Below are 17635 nucleotides of genomic sequence, written 5' to 3'. Positions count from 1 at the left end.
AATTCCACTGGTGGACAATGATTTAATGAATACAAACCTTGCAAACAAGCAATACTTCACATTCCTCTGTAACATCCCAATATAAGTATTCCAGGAAATGAGGGCCTGCAGATTACACAAATACATCTACTGTAAAACACATTTACATATATCTGTAATACTATATTGCAGTCATTATATGCTACTATAGGTGGTAAGGGCTGAGAGAGTGATCCCGAGGGATGATTCATTACAAGCTACTGGAGATAGTGAGTGACCATTGAGTACTGCAAATAATGACTTATATGTGAGAATGATGAATAATGAAACATCATCTAATAATTGGAAGTGCTTAGCCTCCAAATGAAAGTGATAACTGTTCTCTTAGGATTTCAACATGATACTTTTAAGTACCTGTTAACACTTGCGTTTTATTACACAGATCCAGTTTTATTAAAAACAAAAATGAAAAGTATTTGTTCCGTTTTACATGCTTCCCACTTACGGCCTTTTTCAGCATTTAAAATGGCTTAATGGTAGTGGTGCCTCTTCAATAAATGTGTCTCAGTGGTTAACACTGTTGTCTTTTAGGGGTCTTAAGTTCACACCTCATCTAAGAGATCAACTTTGAAAAACCCAATGCAGACATCACCCTTGGTCAGGTTTGAACTTTGGACTCCAGCACTGCAAGGCAACAGTGCTAAGGATAGACCCACCATGCTTGTTCTTCCTTCTGTCTGAGAAGAATGAGACCATACAAAGTCCATGCAGATATTATACTTGGTCAGATTTAAAATTAGGACTGCAGCGCTGCAAAGCAAAAGTGCTAATGGCTACACAAAAATATATACTTTTTCTTCCTTCTTCTCCTTCTTCTTCCTCCTCTAGTTGGGGAATATAAGAAGCAAACAAAGGAGGAAAAGGGGAAGGGAGAAGCAGGAAGAAACTTGATGGTGCAGTGGCTTTCACTGTTGCCTTGTAGCACTTTGGTTCTAGACTCACATCTGACTAAGGACAACATCTTCATGGAGGTTGAATGTTCTGATTGTGTTTTTTTATTTTTCACTTCCCTTTCTTCTCCTCCTCTAGAGAATGGATATGAAAAAACAGGCATGATGGTCCAGTTGTTAGCACTGCTGCTTTGCAGACCTGGCATCCTAGATTCAAATCTGGGCAACAACTATTTTGGCGTTTTTCAAGTTGATGTTGTCGTTCAACCTAGGACCCAGTGCTAACCACTGAGCCACATTCATTGAAGAGGCACCACCACAAGAAACAAAACTGGAAAGGAAAACAGGTTGCTTTCTACTTCCATCTGTCTCTCATGGACTACAATACAATAAAAAGCAGAACCGTCCTTATTCTGTTCCAGTATAATAGATGGAATGGAGACAAAAAGTACATAAACAGATTGAAACTGAAGACCTTCCACTTCAATACTTTTCTATCGGTTGGAAAACTGAAACATTTCACGACGGAACAGCGAAATGGAAATGAAGACGCTAGTGGGAACCTAGCCTAAATGGGTTTTCTTGTTATAATGGTGAGTATATATTTTTTTTCACTTTTTACACAGTTTTGGATGATTTTCAGGGAAGGGCTTATATTTTTAAGCCCTTCCCGAAAATTCATCCTGAGATCGCCTGCAGCCCATTGCTTTCAATGGAGCCGGCTGTATTGCCGGCTCCATTGAATTCAATGCGCTGGACAGCGCTGCACTGCTCCGGCCCGTTTCTAATGAAACGCGGCTAGGAGCAGATTTTTTGGGCAATTTTTCGGCCCCGGTCACGCGATTTGCGGATGCGCATCTGTCATGCGATCCGCAAATCGCGGCAAAAAACGCCCATGTGACCGAGGCCTTACAGTGCATCTGCAGCCCAAATCTGCGTTACAAATCCGCAGCGGATCTGATTTTCCCAGTGGACATGAGGCCTTATGGTGCCAATCTGCACCAAAATATGCAACCTGTGAATGAACCCTGAGGGTTTATTCACATGCTGCAGATTTTACTGCAGATCAGCACCAGAATCCGTGTCAAAAACTGCATTGCAATTCACCACAGGATTTTATGCAGTGAATCCCACCAAAAAATGTACTTCTTGTCACTTGATGAAGAAATTCTTGGAAATGCAAGTTTTCATGCCGAAATTCTGCACACCGCTTTTGCCTATTGACAAAGCTAACTCTGTGCATGGATCCACACTAAAAACCACATCAAAGAGCTGTGGATCATGACATAGTTTTTGGAAGCAGAATTCACATGGAAAATTCCTCAGTGTATTCCGCCTTCTGAACAATGCATCCAAGCTGCAAGCAATATGAAGTCCTATCCCCCTCCTTCCTGCTCTCACAGTGGCACTGCCATGACAGGAGTGAGGAGCAGTTGGAATGTACAGTAAGTTAACTACAACTTTTGTGCTGATGGTTGTTCAGAGGAAGGGGGAGGCGAATCAGCTGTGGGAAAGGGGATAGGACATTTTCAGCCCCGGGCCCCCTTATCCCATGGGCTACATAGCAGTTGCGTGGTCTGCCTCTATTGGCGTTATGCCACTGATCTTAAGACGTGTTGTGCTTGTTAAATGAAAGAGAACTGACGAATTAACCCCTTGAGGACACAGCTATTTTAAATTGTTATCTTTTTGTTTTCACCTCCCCACTTAAAAAAAAATAAAAAATCTTTTATTTTTCCTAAAATCAGAGTGATCATCTGCCAATTAGTACTTTATCAGCTTCCTTTGTGTGCCTCTGGGAGCTGCTTGCAGAACTAAGCAGGTGGTCTGAACTCAGTGCACAGGCTGCCACTGGTTGTTGGCATGAATATAATGTAATTAGCCGCTCCCGTGCAGAACACAGTGTGCGGTCTGTGTTATCTACTCTCTTGCTGAACAATGATATATAAAGAAAAAAACTTTTCTATTGACTGTGCTACACTCTCAACCCAGAACGTCCTGTGGGAATAAGTTACTAAGAACCGAGGTCAATAGTAAGCTATAATTTTATTCCCCATATTCCACAATAGCTTACTATTGACCTCGGTTCTTAGTAACTTATTCCCACAGGACGTTCTGGGTTGAGAGTGTAGCGCAGTCAATAGAAAAGTTTTTTACTTTATATATCATTGTCATTTCCCCAAATTGTTCTTTGCAACTTTTGGGGTACTTTTCGAGCTGCTGCTGTCTAGATTAGCTGAGTAGAACTATTAGATTCTTCAGTACCAGAATTTTCTGGATAAAACTCCTCCCATCGGCAAAGAAACCCTCTAAAGGCGAACTTGGATTCCCGGGTGCAGGTGGGACACAAATATATGTTTGTTGCCCCGCCTGACACCCGGTAAGTAGAATCCCATATAGTTATTGATTAATTTTTCTTTTTTGTGATGGCGCTCTCCCTAACTTTTGTTTCTTGCTGAACAATGGATTTTAAGCTCACCTTAAAATCATTGTTCAGCCAAAGAGTAAACAATAGGAGCATTTAGACGCAATAATTATCGCTCATATGCCATCGTTTTAACAAATTTTGTTTGATAATCATTGTGTGTAAATGGGCCTTAAGGGACTTTCTGCATTGACAGAAGAGATGCACTCATCAGGCTCAACACTAAGTTACAGAGGGCACAATCATTTGGCCCAGGGTGAGGTCATAAAGTCACCCCGATTCCACCATGATTGAAATGCTGCAACACAGGTGGTGTACAATAAAGAGAAACCGTGCACAGTTCACTATTTAGGTTAAATGGTTTATACAGGACTTGAAAAAGGGTGTGTTGTTTTCCTGCAAACTGTTCCATCTCATTTGGCTTATTGCAAGCAATCCACATTTAAAGGAGGTTTCCAGTGAAAAGTATTGTTTAGAGTTAAATCCAGCCAATCATTTTAAACATTTTTGGTATTTACACTTATTAAACAGTGTTTCTATCCCCAGATATTCCAGGGCTAATGTTAGAATAGCGCCACTTTCTGTTTCTATTGAAGAGCCTTTCTGTGTTCAATCCACCTCAGTAAATCTTCCAAGATGGTCACACATGCTCAGTGTTACTTCTTTGCAGCTGCCTCACTTTCTAATCATTTGCTCAGCATTTTTTCTGACATCAGAGAAGACACTGCAACCTCAGATGTAGCCACTCATCCCACCAGGGATCCCTCCACATACACTCTAGGAGTGGAGAGAGTGCCAACACTGAGCAGGTGGAACCACATTGGAACACAGACTACCGAGATGAACACAGACTAGAAACAGCAGGTGGTGCTATTCAGAGGCGTAACTTGAAGCTCCTGGGCCCCGATGCAAAACTTGTAACAGGGCCCCCAACTATAATGCTTTATTCATAGTACTGGGCCCCCTAAGGCTCCTGGGCCCGGGTGCAATCGCATCCCCTGCATCCTCTATAGTTACGCCCCTGGCGCTATTGTAAAATTAGTCCTGGAATATTTGGAGACAGAAGCATTTTTATAAGTGTAAATACAAAATATTTTTATAATTATGGGCTGATTTAACTATAAACAACATTTTTCGTAAGACAACACCTTAAAAGGGGTTGTCTTGCGGCAAACATCAAAATTTTACATTACCCCATTCCCCCTGTCACCCCCCTGGCATAAAATAGCAATTTAAAGCGGTTTTTAAGCCGCTTGCTACTCACCAATCCGACGAAATATGAACTTTAAAAAATCTTCTGCCTAAGATGGCCGCCGGTCCTTTCCCAGGGATGCACTGCTGTTTTCTCCCATGCTGCACCGCGGGTCTTCTCCCATGGTGCACCATGGGCTCTGTGCGTTCCATTGCTGATTCCAGCCTCCTGATTGGCTGGAATCGGCACACGTGACGGGTGGAGCTACGCGATGACGCGTGGAAGGGGGCGGAGCCAGAACGCCGCTCGTGCAGGACCGAAGAGAAGCCAGAAGACCCTTCTGCGCAAGCGCGTCTAAAAACGCCAGAAGACAGCAGAATTAGACGGATCCATGGAGACGGGGACGCCAGGACCGGAGGAGGTAAGTATATAACTTCTGTATGGCTCATATTTAATGCACGATATACATTACAAAGTGCATTAATATGGCCATACAGAAGTGTATAACCCCACTTGCTGCCGCCAGACAACCCCTTTAAGTGAATGAAGCTGAGCTGCAATAGTAGACGCAGCCTATGGATCGACATGTTGCTTTAATTGACATGGTGCAGTTTCTGGAAAAACAGCAGCCTCTTTTTTCTAGTCCTGATCAACCGAAGATTTGATTAGATAATGTTTTACAGCCACTAGCAAGGTAACATTGCACAGTAACAGCATCACATTAAAATGATCAACTATGTTATATTAAATATGTGAAATGTATGAGTGATTATGTCCTATAAAACGGCATGAAAATAATTTTCGAACGCTTGATATGATGAGATTGTCGGAAATACTTTCATCAGAGCCATTTGCATCAAAGAATGAGCAGGCACTACTTTTCCACTTTGCGTTAAGTGTAATGGTGTGTGCTCAAATTCGATTTTAAATGATGAATTTCTGCAATTATTGAATGAGAAATTTATACGATGATTTTTGCAATTTACTGCCAGTTGTACCATGCTAATAAACCTGCAGGTATAATATGGATAACAATTTAACCCATCCAACTCTTTGAAGAAGCTCATTTCCTGCTCAGAATCCATTAACATTTATTTAAGATTTACAATAGCATTTGCTTTTATTTGCAATTTAATTATATACAGTAAGTACAATAAGACAGATTTATCTAATACAGATGCAAATGCGTTGATACTAATACATTTGAGCTGCAAGTTATGAAGCCGCTGTACCACTTTTCCTGAAACATGTACATGCGGAGCTTCAGAGTTGTGCTGAGCATGACTCATTTATGAACAACAGCCACAGTTGTGGAGTGAAAATGTATGATTATAAAACCAGTGATTTTCAATGGTTTTATTCTCATTTACGATGTGTTCACTCCAGCGATGCTGCGTGAAAAAAAAAAAACGCAGCATGTTCTTTCTTTTTGCGATATCGCCCATTGTTTTCAATGGGGCCGGTGGCAGCAGAGCTGGCCCCATTGAAAGCAATGGGAGAACTCCACGATCCTCAGCCATGGCTGTTACAGGGAAATCCCTTTAGCTTCAGCAGGGAAATTTCTCCAGCCTCGGCTGGGAAATCTCTTCAGCCTTGGCTGGGGAATCCCTTCAGCCGTGGCTAGGGGGATTGCCCACAGTGATGCAAGGCTGCTTTCACATGAAAACGCCTCGCATCCAGGGGTTTCACATGGATTGCGAGGGCAGTATTGGGCAGTGATTCACGGCCTGATATCACCCTCGCCAGTATGAAGGAGCCCTTATTGTGATGTTTATCCTATACCAGATTTAACATGGTATGCACTCTCTTGGCAAACTGGACACCCATTGCTATAAATGAGGGAGAAATATTGATGCACAGCTCACAAGTTGTGCCAATATTAAAAAATTTGTAAGCAAGTTATTTATCTTTAGATAAGGAGTTAAAGTACTTTTTTTTTACTACATTTTACCTTGTTTCCTGATATACTCCTTCCTCTGAAAGTCAGCTTCAGCCAGAAGTGCCTTGAAAGCTGCAAATAAAAATGTACAATATATTGTTATCACTGTTATTAAGACAAATAGTGACCATGCCAATCATGAACACTGATGTAAGATTAGCAAATACTCTACAAACTAGTAATATTGTTAAGAAAAAAAAAAGAAATAACTAAGAGACTGTCAACAGAGAGCTGTAGATTTGAGTAATATAATATCTGGGCTATCTTGTGTTAGCACAACTTAAAGGGATATTTCCATCTCAAACTTTCATAGCTGCTCCACAGGATATACTATGAAAGTCTGATAGATGTGGGTCCCACCTCTGGGACCCAAACCTATCGTTTTACCAATCATAGCTCCTGGCTCAACTAAATGCGGAGACTAGGGGTGGTCGGACATAGAACAGTTGAGTGGGCATTGCTACACTATTTTTATAACTCCCATAGAAGTCAATATGGAAACAGCATAGCACAGTGGGCTACTCTGTTTCCGAGACCCCAAGTTATGAAAATAGCGCAGCAATATTTACTCAACTGTTTCCATACGTCTGGACTACCCCAGATGCTGCATTCTGCCCTGCCGTGGGCAGTGAATGCAGAGACAGAGATAGATATAGATGTCAGAGATGGGACCCACATCTATCCCACTTTCCTGACATATTCAGAAGATACTAGATGCCATCAAAGTTTTAGATGGGACTTCCCCTTTAATATAAGTGCAAACCACTTACCATCTCCAATGAGAACTAATGAAGACTGGTTCTTGGCTTTACCATCTTGGATCTGTACTGTATAGGTACCCTCGTTTTCTACAGTAAATGTGTCCATTATCATTTCAATAGTGCCAGTAGCTCTATCAAACTTAATACGGTGACTCTGCAAAACATGAAGTAATAGAATTCAGCTTCTTTTGAGTTAAAACAAACCTATTCTATAATGCGAGGTATCTTTATATATACTATTAGCCAAAAGGTTTAGAACACCTCAATGTTTCCAGTTTTTACTGATATTTACAGAGCTTAATGCCTTAAAATGTACTCTCAGATGAAAGAGTAGAACAAATAAATAAATTAAGATGAATAAAAATAGGGGATTAAGGGTGGTTTCACATCTACATCAGGAGTTCCGCTTTCCTGCTCTGTTTGGGGAGCAAGGAAGGGGAATCCCCACGGCCAAATGGTTCCATGTGAATGGAACGAAACAGCGCCAGACAGACCCCATGAACTTTAATGTGGTCCACCCGCTGTCTGCCCAGCTGCACAGATTTTGGATGGAAAAAAAGCACTGCATGCAGCCCTTTTTCTTCAGGTATTTTCAGCCAGGTTTGTGACGGAACCTCCAGCTGAAACAAATGCACCAAAAATAATAATCCGCTGCGCCTCATTTGACAAGGGGCATGACTCTTCAGAAAGGGGGCATAGTTGAAAAGGGCATGGATTAAGCTTTGCTAAAAAAAATTAGACACAAATTTAACTAACCAATGGATGGTATAAGGTAACCCATTTAGGACCAAGCACTGTAAATATACAGTGCTTGGCGCTGGGCTTTAAGCCCAGCTGTATGCAAAATTGCGGCGGGGATTAAAGTCTCTGCTTCTGCAATCAATCAAAGGTAGAACGAGTTGTCAACTGTTAGTAAAAGCTGATAACCAGAAAGAGGAGGCAGGAGGGGCTTTTAACCCTTTCTGCCTTCTCCTTCCCTAAGTACACAGCACTCAATGGTGTCATTGGAATCAATAGGCAGTCAGTCTAACACCTGGGCATGTAAATTCCCCCAGCGCAGAAGACACTCTTTGTGGACACTCTACAATCTTGATCCTGAACAGAAGACCCCTTACCATAATATTTCATTTCACAATTGATTTTGTAAAGTAGATAAGCCTTTTAACAATTAGTCTCCAGATTGGCATCTTTCCTCTTTCTAAACAAATAAGGAACTTTGTATTCAGTGTCTCAGAAACCAATTTAAAGTAAAAACTCTATGAACCTTAATACCAATATCTACATTATTGTTGGATATTTCTTCATAAGCATTGATTCTTTGCCTTAATATCTCCCAGGACAAGGGCAATAATGGCGTAGTAGAAAGAAAGGTAGTACACGTTTCCCTAACTCATTTAAGCTATGCAAGCTTATATTGCTTTTTATACCATTCATTCTGTTGAGTTTACTGACAATGTATCCACAAGAAGTGGAAAATTTTGTTTTTATATTGAGGAACACAATATGACTTTCAACCAATTCACTGCAGAAGGAACCCATGCTGTTATGTTACAGAAACTTGCTTTAGTGAAAACAATAATTGTATCTATTCCTTATGGGAACAACACAAATATATTTAGAGATTATGTAACAGATCAATATTAGATGTGGATTATTATACAGATCAATGTCCAAATGCCTACACACTTCCTTTTGGCAATAGGAAACGTTACATAATCCTTTGTTGATACTGTTATACATTAACTGGTTATTGTAAAAAAAAACATTGGATTTTGAAAGACTGGATTCATTTGCTGCTAGTGCTATGCAGCTGTGTTTTGAATCATCTTATATCGAACAGCAATTGGCGTAATTCTTCTTAAGGGACCCATATTCCATTCTATTGCAATAAGCTATGATATTAAGAAGTAGCATGGTAAGTGAATAGTAACATATCCTTTTTTTATAGCACTACATTCAAATGCTTAAGAAAAATATCTGCAGGGAAAAAGAAATATACAAACCTCACTGTCTTTAACCTCCATATCATTCGCAACAAACCTAAAGCTTGCGTCTGCAGACAAGTTGATGGCTTCCATCCAGAAGCGTACTCTGCCTTTTTCCAAAATCTCATAGGCCAGTTCTGACTTCAGAGGAATAGCTAAAAGTGAATACATATGATGTGGATCAAGGAAACCAGAAGAACAAACCAACAAGCATTACAAACATTCAAGCTTGAATAGCACAATTATGCCTTTTTGGAGAATTTTAATATAATCGGAAAAGGTGTTTTTTTTGTGTTATTCTGTCTTTGGGCTGTGTCTGTTATTTCAGCTCAGTCACATTCACTTTAAGGGCTTTTTGACACTCAAAAAGTGTCTGAGAGCTGGGGAGGGCACAAAATAACAAACTAAGGCATACTCACCAGTCAGCTATTCCCCAAGTCCATTGCAGCTGCTCCAGACAGTCCCTGCAGCTTCAGAAGCAGGAAGTTGCTGCAGCAGTCCCATGGCATTCATTGTGCACATGACAATTCAGACAATCATAGCCTTCAGTGGTGATTGTGCCATGAATGGCACATGACTGCTGAATCCTGTGATTGGCTGAGAGATCACATGCACAATGAACAGCACATTAGATTCGGAATTGGTGGGGACTACAGGAGTTGCAATGGACCCAGGGAACATCTGAAAAGTGAGCTTAGCTTGTTATTTGGTGCCCTCCCCAGTCATCACTCATTTTTAAGTATCAGAAAGCACTTCAAGTGAAAGAGTCAGAACTGCAACACCAGACAAAGCCCAAGGCCCCTACTTTCTTGTGATTGGTTGGGGACCCTTATAACATGACCTAATTCTCTGGTGATGTGCTGTCACTTGCAGTGACTAGAATACATGTTTGATATAGTGTAATTAAAAGCTACCTTGAGATCTTGGGAACCTACTTTGCTCCATAGAGAGTCTCAGACTACGAGTATGACAATGGAAAAACATTTATTTATTTTTTAAAAAATAGAAAAGCATTTTTAAAAAAATGATATAAAGTTGGTATCACTGTAATCATACTGACCCATAGAACAAGATTCATGTCATTTTAACTGTACGGTGAATGCTGTGAAAACTAAACCCACCAAAAATAGCGCAATTTCAAAAAATACAACTCGTCTTGCAAAAAAGAAGCCCTCATACATCTATGTCAATAGAAAAATGAAAAAAACTGGCTCTGAGAAGGCTGGGATGTAAAAAAAAAAAAAAAAAAAAAGCAAAATCCCTGGTCCTAAAGTAGTTAACTTAAAGGGGTTATCTCACAAGCCAACATTTTTGTCAAAAGCTCAATTCCTTCCAAGTGAGGACTGGTACGTTTTAAAAAAATGTTGTCCATTAATCGCCCTAAATAATATTTGCAGTTCATTGATTTGAATATCAGAGTCATGGGATAGAATCTCCAATCCTGGTCGCTGGGGCTGGGGGGTCAGCTGTATCTTGCAGCCTACATTTGCCATATATGCAGTGGGTTCAGCTCCTCATCTCACTCCATACAAAGCTTGTGCACATCTATCATACATGCACTGTATGGCCTCATGTCTACGGGTGGATTAGATTCCACATACGGGAGCCCGCAGGGGAATCTGACCCTGCCCGTGGCCAAGGACACTGCGGGTCGTCTACTTCCCTGTCTGGGTCTTCTGCGGGCCTTCTCTTTTCTTCACTGCGAATGTGTGTGGAAGTGCAGGCTGGAGCGCCACTACACATGTGCAGTGGAGTTTTTTATATTAAACTCCTGCTTTCCTGCAGAATCTGCGGCCCAACCGCAACTGAATTGTGAACGGACCGCGGATCAGATGTCTTTCATTGACTTTGGAAGTCGTCTGTGTGGGATCTGAAGTGAAATGGAGCATGCAGTGATTTTTTTTCTGGACCAAAAGGTCCGCGAATCAAATCTGCATGCTTCATGCATCCTTGTGGGTGCTTGATTTGCGGATCTTCCGTGCGGGCTACAAATCAAATCTGCCTGTGGACATTGGGCCTATGTCGGACAAGGGTTAAACTTTATTTGTTGAAATATACCATATTCCACTAAAAATTGTTAGTTATAGTTTTCAAAAATTGAAAGTTAATCTCATTCACAGTTTCCTAAAACTAGGTTCATTTTCTGTGGCTTTCCTGTCACAGTAGAATAATCAGGCCTGCCTTATATTACATAAACTAGAAGTGCACATCACTTTTCTAATCCTGAAATTGCTGTATATTAGATAATACATATCTCTTTTGCGAAAAGAGGTCAGGCCTTCTATTGAATATCACCGCAGCTAATGGAGATTAGATCTTCTACATCACTGAAGCTACTAACTTAGATCACCTTTTCAATAATGCGGATGCTGATAGAACTTGACCTATATCATGAAATCAGTATATTGTACTTCTACGAAGAATACAGAGAGAAGTAACCTTCAAAAAATCTATATAAGTTCAGGGATCAGGCTGCTTGTATTTCAGGTCACTACCACTTTATCAGGGAAATGGCATGAGCTGTGATACAATGACTTATACGATGTTGAGTGCTTCCTCTTGCGCAGAACTCTGGTGTACAGTACTGTTTATCGCTACATCACTCTACTTTATTAAAAGTGCTCACAAGGGCATGTATGATCACTCTCTTCACTGCAATCACTTACACAATATAGTATGTTGTGAGCTATGTGTATAGTTGGCTTTGTATTTTTTCCATAGGCTAAGACTGAAAAAAATAGAAAAAAAGTAATGAACTGAACAAAATAGAGGAAATTTATCAAGTTACTTGCACTGATTTTCTGGCATAAAAATGTCCCAAATATCAGTGCATGTTATATTTTTTGGCTTTTCCCTTGCTCTCGATACTTAGAAATGTCTAGTATTTGAACAAGCAGAGATGCACTGACTTATTATGAGCTGTGTACTACTATAAATCGGTGCATCTTACCCCAGCATTCTTAAATTGGCATACAAAAGGTCAGTTGTAGTAAATCACCCCCCCTCCCGCCCCCCCCCCCCCCCCCCCCCCCCATATTGATTTTTAAAAAGTTTTACTTACTGGGATTTCTAATTTCATGGCTTAGTGCCATCAGACGTTCAAGTTCTAGGGAATAAAACATGGAAATAAATTATAATTAATTATCCATATTGCATTCTATATGCTATAAAGTGATAGACAGATGGATAGATAGATAGATAGATAGATAGATAGATAGATAGATAGATAGATAGATATGAGAGAGATAGATAGATTGATAGATAGATATAAGATAGATAGATGATAGATAGATATGAGATAGATAGATAGATAGATAGGAGATAGATAGATAGATAGATAGATAGATAGATAGATAGATAGATAGATAGATATGAGATAAATAGATAGATAGATAATGTGTGTTTTAAAGGAAAATCATGCACAGATGTCCTGGTATAATTAATGCTTTTCACAGCAATTTAGCAGGAAGTAGTTTGATGAAGAGCAGACAAGCATGTGATTTATTGAACTAAGTCGCTAATCACATGCATCCTTCTTCAGTTCCCAGCCAATTATTTTTTGGCTATGCATTCACTGTGCAGCCGTCATCAATTCAATTCTTCTCACACTTTTCCTATGCCCTGCTGTCAAAGGCAACAATCAAATGCCAACAAAAGCAGATCATACATCTTCATGAATGTTAGACTTAGTTTTGTAATATTTTGATAAAATAGAATAATTTTCCCTCTTACCATCTGCATCAAGCACATAGCTGGATGAAATGCCATCAGTATCACTAACTGCCACAGAGTATGTCCCCAAATCATCCTTGTCTGGGTCTTTAAAGTATACTTTGGAGCTAAAATAAAGGGAAGGAAAACAGAGTTATATATATAAAAGGAGACATCAAACAATGGATCCAAGACATGATGTACACAACACCAAACACAAACTTTTCTCCAATAGTTTCAATCTTGAATTTTTGGTCTTCGGTGATTTCTTCGTAGGCTTTACACCATGAAAACTGAGATGCTTCTGAAATCTCAGTGCAGTTATAAGCAAGGTAAATGTTCCCTTCTTCATCCACTCCTGTAGTAATCTCCTGAACGCCTGCAATTTACCAAACAATAGCAATGACTTTAAACATCTTTTCAAGGTAGCAGCAAATGTAGGAAAAATATCTTATCTTGAGCAGTAAATATAGATTAAAGGGCCACTTCAGTGAAAGACATTTTTCCATCCCTGCCCTTCTCATCTAATTGTCTGTCACACTCTGGACATCTATGTATATTGCAGTCACTTCCATGCAGTGCAGCATCCTGTCTGAAAAAACGTTCTCCCTGCTTTATCTTCCTCTATGCTGTGCTAACAATCCCATGATACACATGACTATTAGAGACCGTACCATCTCTGCCTGTTTGGAAGACACTTTATCATTACCTGCTATATTCATCTAAATAAGCTAAAGAACATAAGTATACAGTCAGGAGTCCGAACTATCATCTTTATAACTGTTTGACAAGAGCCTCTAATCATTATCAGTAATAGGAGTTTAAGTCCCCCCTTCCCCATGAAGACCCTTTATGGTACACTCCATGCTGTCTCATACAGAAATTGGGGGACTGAAAAAGTGACTTCTTGAGTGAGTTCACAGACAAGTAATTCCCCCTCTGTCAGAATATCACATGACCCAACTGAAGAGAAGCATTTGAGGAATTTTTAGATAGAAAGCAATAACTAAACAAGGCAGTAATAGCTGAAGAGATATCTAATGAGGACCAGGTACATAATGAATTTAAAAAAATCACCGAAGTGGTTCTATGCATCAATTTGCAAAAGTAAGAAATAATAAAAGTAACATTAGTCAAAATACCATGTGTAAGCCCTAGATCACCATTCAATAATTTTAAGATAAGTGCTAAGTACTTTCTCATTAGAGGTGCTCATACACCTTAAACAGCTGTCAACAGTTATTTTTCTCCACTCCCCCATACACATGAGCTTTTCTATCCCCCAGCAATCAACTCTAATTACTGGGGGGAAACTCTATGCACTTACTACAGGGGGAATATAGTATTACATTTAACCCATTCAAATGAATGTACTCTATATAACACTACACATCTTTGCATATATGCACAGAAAACGGTTTTTAAGTCTAAAGACTTTTGCATACAGTGTGCTATAGCTGCTGGGGGAGCCCAGGATGTCATGCCAGTGTGGCGCACTGTGGTAATACAGGCCAATCTACAGCTTTGCCAGGGGTTGTAATCCTGTATGGTGTGGCGCACTTATCTATGGCTGGCATCCTTGGTATCAGTTCATATGTGCGGACTATGTTGTCTGCAGTCACCCCTTCCTCAATCTTGCGTTGAGCTGAGTGGCTGCACATTAGTCTGCACTGAACATTTAGCTCCCTCATATGGCAATCTGGCTTTTTGCATACTACTAGGGAATATGGTGATTGAGCCTGCCCTGCAGTATCAGGTGATGCATATTCCGCTTTTTTTCTGTGAGTTACGTTTTTGTACATTTTTTCTCACCTCTGTGATTTTAATTTAGTTATTAGTGAAATAGCGTAGGTACTGACGTACATATGGTGGCCTTGCCATGGGCTGTCAGTTTACGTGTTTTGGCCAAAATGCAGACTAACACCCACATTTATCAGTGTTTTTTTGCATGCAGTGTACAATAGATGCTGGGGTAGCCCGGGATGCCCCGCCAGTGTGGCGCATTGCTGATACAGGGCAATCCACTGCTTTGCCAGTAGGGGTTGTAATCCTGTATGGTGTGCCACACTTATCTATGGCTGGCATCCTTGGTATCAGCTCACATGTGCAGACTATGTCTGTTAGCAGTCACCCCTCCCCCAGTCTAGGTTGAGTTAAGTGGCTGCACATGAACATTTAGCTCCTCCATATTGCAATCTGGCTTTCTGCATGCTACGTGGGTATATGGTGATTGAGCCTGCCTTGCAGTATCAGGTGGTGCGTATTTGGCATATTTTCTGTGAGTAAAGGCTAACTAACATTCAGTTTGAAATACCGATGGTTGCCTAACCTTAGGATATAGCTGTGCTCTGCACTCCTACATGCATAGTTTATTACAACAGAAAATTCTTTCATTCTTGCACTGGTTTGCCCACTAATCTGAAATGTGCAATTCTGTTTTGGATTAAGATAATAGTAAGAAAATAGCTTCTGTTTTAAAGGAGGCAAAATTGTGCTTCCCATTTCTTTGCTTTAAAATCATTTGCATATATAGTTACCTGGTCTTGCCTGGACAAGTACTGGCTCTGAAATGTCAGATGGTTTACCAATGCCTGATACATTCACAGCACGGATTTGGAAAACATATGTTTTGCCTTCTTCCAGTTCCTTGACCTTCACATCAAAATAAAAACATGACATTTGAATCAATATCATAAAAAAGATTTACTAACTTTAAAATGTTATTAACAATTACAGTCAGGTCTCATCTGTCTCCTAAGGTAAAGTGCCCTTGTCGCTGACTGGTGTACAATCCATTGAAAGCCAAATATAAATTATGATACAGATAGATGAATACAATGTGGAGGTGCATTTTAATGCTACTGTGTGGTGTTGGCGACTAGCTGCTTATACATTGGGCCTATTACTGAAGAGACACTGAAGTAAGACTAGTATTTCATATGTCGGTCTTAATGTCGGCCCTGTCAAAGTAAAATGATACAAATTTATTAAGACTCACACATCTTTTATCACTGCTCGTCCTATGTGCAAAAAGTCAGATCTATGCCAGCTATGAAATGGCATGGATGTGCATTATAATTTCTCCAGTTTATGGCATGTATGAGGCCTTAGTCAGACGATCGTTTTTTCGCGCGATTTGCGCATGCGCACGCGTCCAGCGATTTTATAAAACCATTGCTTTGCAATGGTATCGGACACATGAGCGCTTTTTATGCGCTCGTCCGATAAATTATAGAACAGAAATCGCAGATCGCACCTATCTGCGATCTGCGATTCCTGTTCTCTTCTCTATATGCGCTCAATGGGGCCAACGGCAGCAGCGCCGACCCCATTGAGAGCATATACTAGACAAATCATTCATCTCTATATGTTTGCCCATTGAATTCAATGGAGCCGGCATTACAGCCGGCTCCATTGAAAGCAATGGGCTGCTGGCGATCGCGGGATGAATTGTCGGGAAGAGCTTAAATATATAAGCCCTTCCCTGCAATTCATCCAGAAATGTGTAAAAAAAAAAAACATATACTCACCTTGTCCCGGCAGACGGAGTTCAGCGCGCCCGGCTGGCAGTGGGTGTGAGTGGGTGTGAGTGAGAGCTGCCCTGATTGGTCCCTGTGCTGAGCCAATCAGAGGCAGCTCTCACTCACACCCATTCATGAATTCATGACTGGGTGTGAGTGAGAGCTGCCTCTGATTGGCTGAGGGACCAATCAGGGGCAGCTCTCACTCACACCCACTCACACCCACTGCCAGCCGGCCACGCTGAACTCCGTCTGCCGGGACCAGGTGAGTATATATATATATTTTTTTTTTTTTACACATTTCTGGATGAATTGCAGGGAAGGGCTTATATTTTTAAGCCCTTCCCGACAATTCATCGTGAGATCGCCCGCAGCGCATTGCTTTCAATGGAGCCGGCTGTATTGCCGGCTCCATTGAATTCAATGCGCTGGACAGCTCCGGACCGTTTCTATTGAAACGCGGCTAGGAACAGTTTTTTCGGGCGATTTTTCGGCCCCGGTCACGCGATTTGCAGATGCGCATCCGTAATGCGATCCGCAAATCGCGGCAAAAAAACGCCCGTGTGACTAAGGCCTTATAGTAAATATGTTGCAATGTGGGTAGCCTTGCCCCACTGCACTACGTTCAGCTCACTTTTTAAAAAAAGGGTAAAGGGCGGCAAAAAAGGTAAAAAATTCACATTTTTTTGTCTTTTTTATAGCCAGATACTGGCGCAATGTCCATAAGTACCTTTAGGTAACGGTTGGCTGTTGCAGTCTCGTTCACTCTTGTCCATAGCTCTCCATCCATTTCTCTGTATTCTACAAAATATCCCACAACAGGGCTATTTCCTGAATAAATAGGTGCTTTCCAGAGAATCACCAGGGAGGTATTCCTCACCTCACAGAATGTAAGATCATATGCTGGTCCTAATTAAAAAAAAAAGATGATAATTTATTCTTCCACTAATAATACGATTTCTAAGAATAAACACGGGTCTGTGCTATATGGAAAACAGCTTGTTAATCAGAGAGGACAAAAAACATGGGACGGCTTTATCAGGCAGACAGGTAGACAACAGTATCCAATAATGATGACATAATAGTGGTATATAGAAGACCACCCTATTAAAATGGATGAGCTATGGAAGAAGACCACTCCAGTTTCAATTCTCAGCTAAGAGTGAGAAAAT

At 40.6% G+C, this 17635-nt stretch overlaps 1 protein-coding gene across 2 annotated transcripts in view; it reads right to left on the bottom strand.

Annotated features, from left to right (window-relative positions):
* Positions 1 to 17635, bottom strand: part of MYOM2 (myomesin 2) — a 194098-nt gene that overhangs the window by 50683 nt on the left and 125780 nt on the right. For both annotated transcript variants that reach the window (XM_066603582.1, XM_066603590.1), the window contains 9 exons: positions 17194 to 17372; positions 15480 to 15594; positions 13165 to 13321; positions 12964 to 13070; positions 12293 to 12337; positions 9250 to 9386; positions 7256 to 7400; positions 6498 to 6557; positions 38 to 105 (listed from right to left, as the gene is read on the bottom strand). In XM_066603582.1, the coding sequence (XP_066459679.1) occupies positions 38 to 105; positions 6498 to 6557; positions 7256 to 7400; positions 9250 to 9386; positions 12293 to 12337; positions 12964 to 13070; positions 13165 to 13321; positions 15480 to 15594; positions 17194 to 17372 (1013 nt within the window). The remainder of the gene's footprint in view (positions 1 to 37; positions 106 to 6497; positions 6558 to 7255; positions 7401 to 9249; positions 9387 to 12292; positions 12338 to 12963; positions 13071 to 13164; positions 13322 to 15479; positions 15595 to 17193; positions 17373 to 17635) is intronic.

This window comes from Eleutherodactylus coqui, chromosome 1 (genome assembly GCF_035609145.1).
Source record: "Eleutherodactylus coqui strain aEleCoq1 chromosome 1, aEleCoq1.hap1, whole genome shotgun sequence".
NCBI lineage: Eukaryota > Metazoa > Chordata > Amphibia > Anura > Eleutherodactylidae > Eleutherodactylus > Eleutherodactylus coqui.
Note: the sequence above shows the minus strand (reverse complement) of the source record. Positions and strands in the feature narration are given on the sequence as shown.